The following is a 2,315-nucleotide window of genomic DNA, read 5'->3' on the forward strand; positions in this document are numbered from 1 at the left end:
CACTTGGAGAAGGAAGTTATCATCGACGCATTCCAGGAACTTCCCAGATTGCTTATGCCCTGCCGTGTTGTCCCTCCAACAGATGTCGGGGTGGTTGAAGTCCCCCATGAGGACCAGGGCTTTTAGACGCATCAAGAAAACATCTCAGACAAAGAAATGAGGAGGAAGGCTCATACAGATGATCAGTGTTGATCATTAAACATGCCTCTATTCCCTGATCCATGAAGGCCAGCGTTGTGCTCTTTCACTTATGACAGTATACTTCTGGTAAGGGACTGATGTTCTGTGCTTTACACCTCTGCAGCCACAGGTACATCATGACAATTCACAGGCTGCACTGGGCTTGAAGCCCAAGGACTACTAATCCTCCTTCCAGGTAGGTAATCCCAGTACCCCAATTTAAGGTATATGAACATCAAAGAGGCTTACCAGAAACTTTTTGTGTTTCTGTTGTTTTTTGGGTTTTTTTTTTTAATCTGAAATAATTGTGGTGTTGCTTTTTCAAATTACAAGTTGGCTGAATCAGATAATTCCAGCTGCTGTAGGATTAAAGTGATATATAAGGGTACATCTGCAGCAACCAACATCCTCTCTGAGTCTAAGGCACTTGTCTGAAAGCCAAAAAGAGGAAGGTGGATATGTCTATGTGTGCTGAGTTCCTGTGCAACCAAGAGATCGTTTAAGACACAGAAGCAGCAAACTGAGAAAGAAACGTTCCATGGGATAAATTCTACGATAGCAACCAAGGTGTTTGAAAAAATGGAAAATGAAACCTTAGGCAGATGATTCAGTGTCTCAGAGAGAGCACCCCATGCCCACCAAACCTGCTTTGTGATCACATTTACAAATATTCAAAAATAGTAATTAAAAATGTGATGAGGGCACTCACGGATTCCAGAGTACATCCACATCTGAGACCAGAAATGAGGTATGAGTTTCCTCAAATGGGGAACTTGCCTGCCTCAGCCCACCTTCCCCGTGCTTTCTTTGTAAGTGTATTGTGAAGGTGACATTTGATAATTTCTCCATAACTTGCCGTTCGTGTAAATCATGCGATACCACAGTCTGGACTTGACAGCATATGTAGTCTGTTGTGTCATGGTGTGAGTAGGTGTGATGCATTTGCATAGGGACTTATACCCGTCTGCATGCAATTATAACTCTCTCTGTCTGCCATAAGCCCATGGTGACACAACCCACACAGGGCTGGCATCTCTCTGACAGGCAGCACCCTGACGTGAATGTCCATGCCCAGGTCCAGCTGCTGGTAGATGGTCCCTCAGGTCTCACTAGGAGGCTGCTCCAAGGCTGTGTGCTGTACACAGCCCCTCTTCACCCTGTGGAACAACATTCTGACGTTTCTAACTGTTCCCTTTCCTTTCCCACAGCTGACAAAGAGGCTGATGAATACTACATGAGGAGGAGACACCTGCCTGACCTGGCAGCCCGGGGCACGCTCCCTATCAACGTCATCAAAATGTCTCAACAGACCAACCACAGGGACAGGCCTCGCCGTCCCATCAGGGCCATGTCCCAGGACAGAGTGCTGTCTCCTGAGAGGATCATGCCCGAGGAGTTTAGCATGTCCTATGAACGGATCCTCTCAGATGAGCAGCTTCTGTCCGCAGAGCGCCTCCACTCCCAAGACCCCCTGCTCTCCCCGGAGCGGTCGGGGTACCCCGAGCAGTCTATGTCGCGGGCATTGTCACACACAGACGTCTTTGTATCAACACCCGTCTTGGATCGCTACAGGATGACAAAAATGCACTCCCATCCTAGTGCCTCAAATAACTTGTACAATACCTTAGGTATGAACCCAACCTCCGCCAAGCGCCAAGCGTTTGCCTCCCGACGGCACAACACAGTAGAACAACTGCATTATATTCCAGGACACCACCATCACTACCGCACAGCGAGCAAAACAGAGGTGACTGTTTGATATGACCTCGTGCATTGTAGATACTCCTTAAGGACTGGGGTGGCCACAGCACCCCGTACTGCAGTGGCCTTATAGGCCAAGATAACCTCTAATAACTCAGTGTCTGAAAAGACTTCTCTGACAGTCCCATCCACGTTGTTGTTTTTAAAGCCACCCCTTCGTTGGTGATATAAGAAGAACCCAAGCAAGCAAACAGACAATAGTGAGGGATAATAGAGGAATGTCCTGACGTGCATCAGTTTCTGTCAAAGAAAGCCATAGTAGTAGATGGCTCCTTCCAAGGGCTCACCTTCATAATTTCATTGTTTTTATGAATTTAGGACCTTTCAGTTGCTACAAGTAGAAGCAGTCTCATGCAGCCCAAGACAGGGATGAG

General features: G+C 47.3%; 1 protein-coding gene across 1 annotated transcript in view; it reads left to right on the plus strand.

Moving 5' to 3' along the window:
- SHISA6 (shisa family member 6) overlaps positions 1–1,939 on the plus strand; it is a gene marked incomplete at its 5' end in the record, with an annotated part of 266,943 nt that extends 265,004 nt beyond the window's left edge. The window contains one exon of the mRNA XM_009334072.1: positions 1,389–1,939. Coding sequence (XP_009332347.1) covers positions 1,389–1,939 — 551 coding nt within the window. The remainder of the gene's footprint in view (positions 1–1,388) is intronic.
- Between the last annotated feature and the right edge of the window lie 376 nt (positions 1,940–2,315).

The sequence above is a fragment of the Pygoscelis adeliae genome, unplaced genomic scaffold (genome assembly GCF_000699105.1).
Source record: "Pygoscelis adeliae isolate BGI_AS28 unplaced genomic scaffold, ASM69910v1 Scaffold11, whole genome shotgun sequence".
In the NCBI taxonomy this organism is placed as follows: Eukaryota; Metazoa; Chordata; class Aves; order Sphenisciformes; family Spheniscidae; genus Pygoscelis; species Pygoscelis adeliae.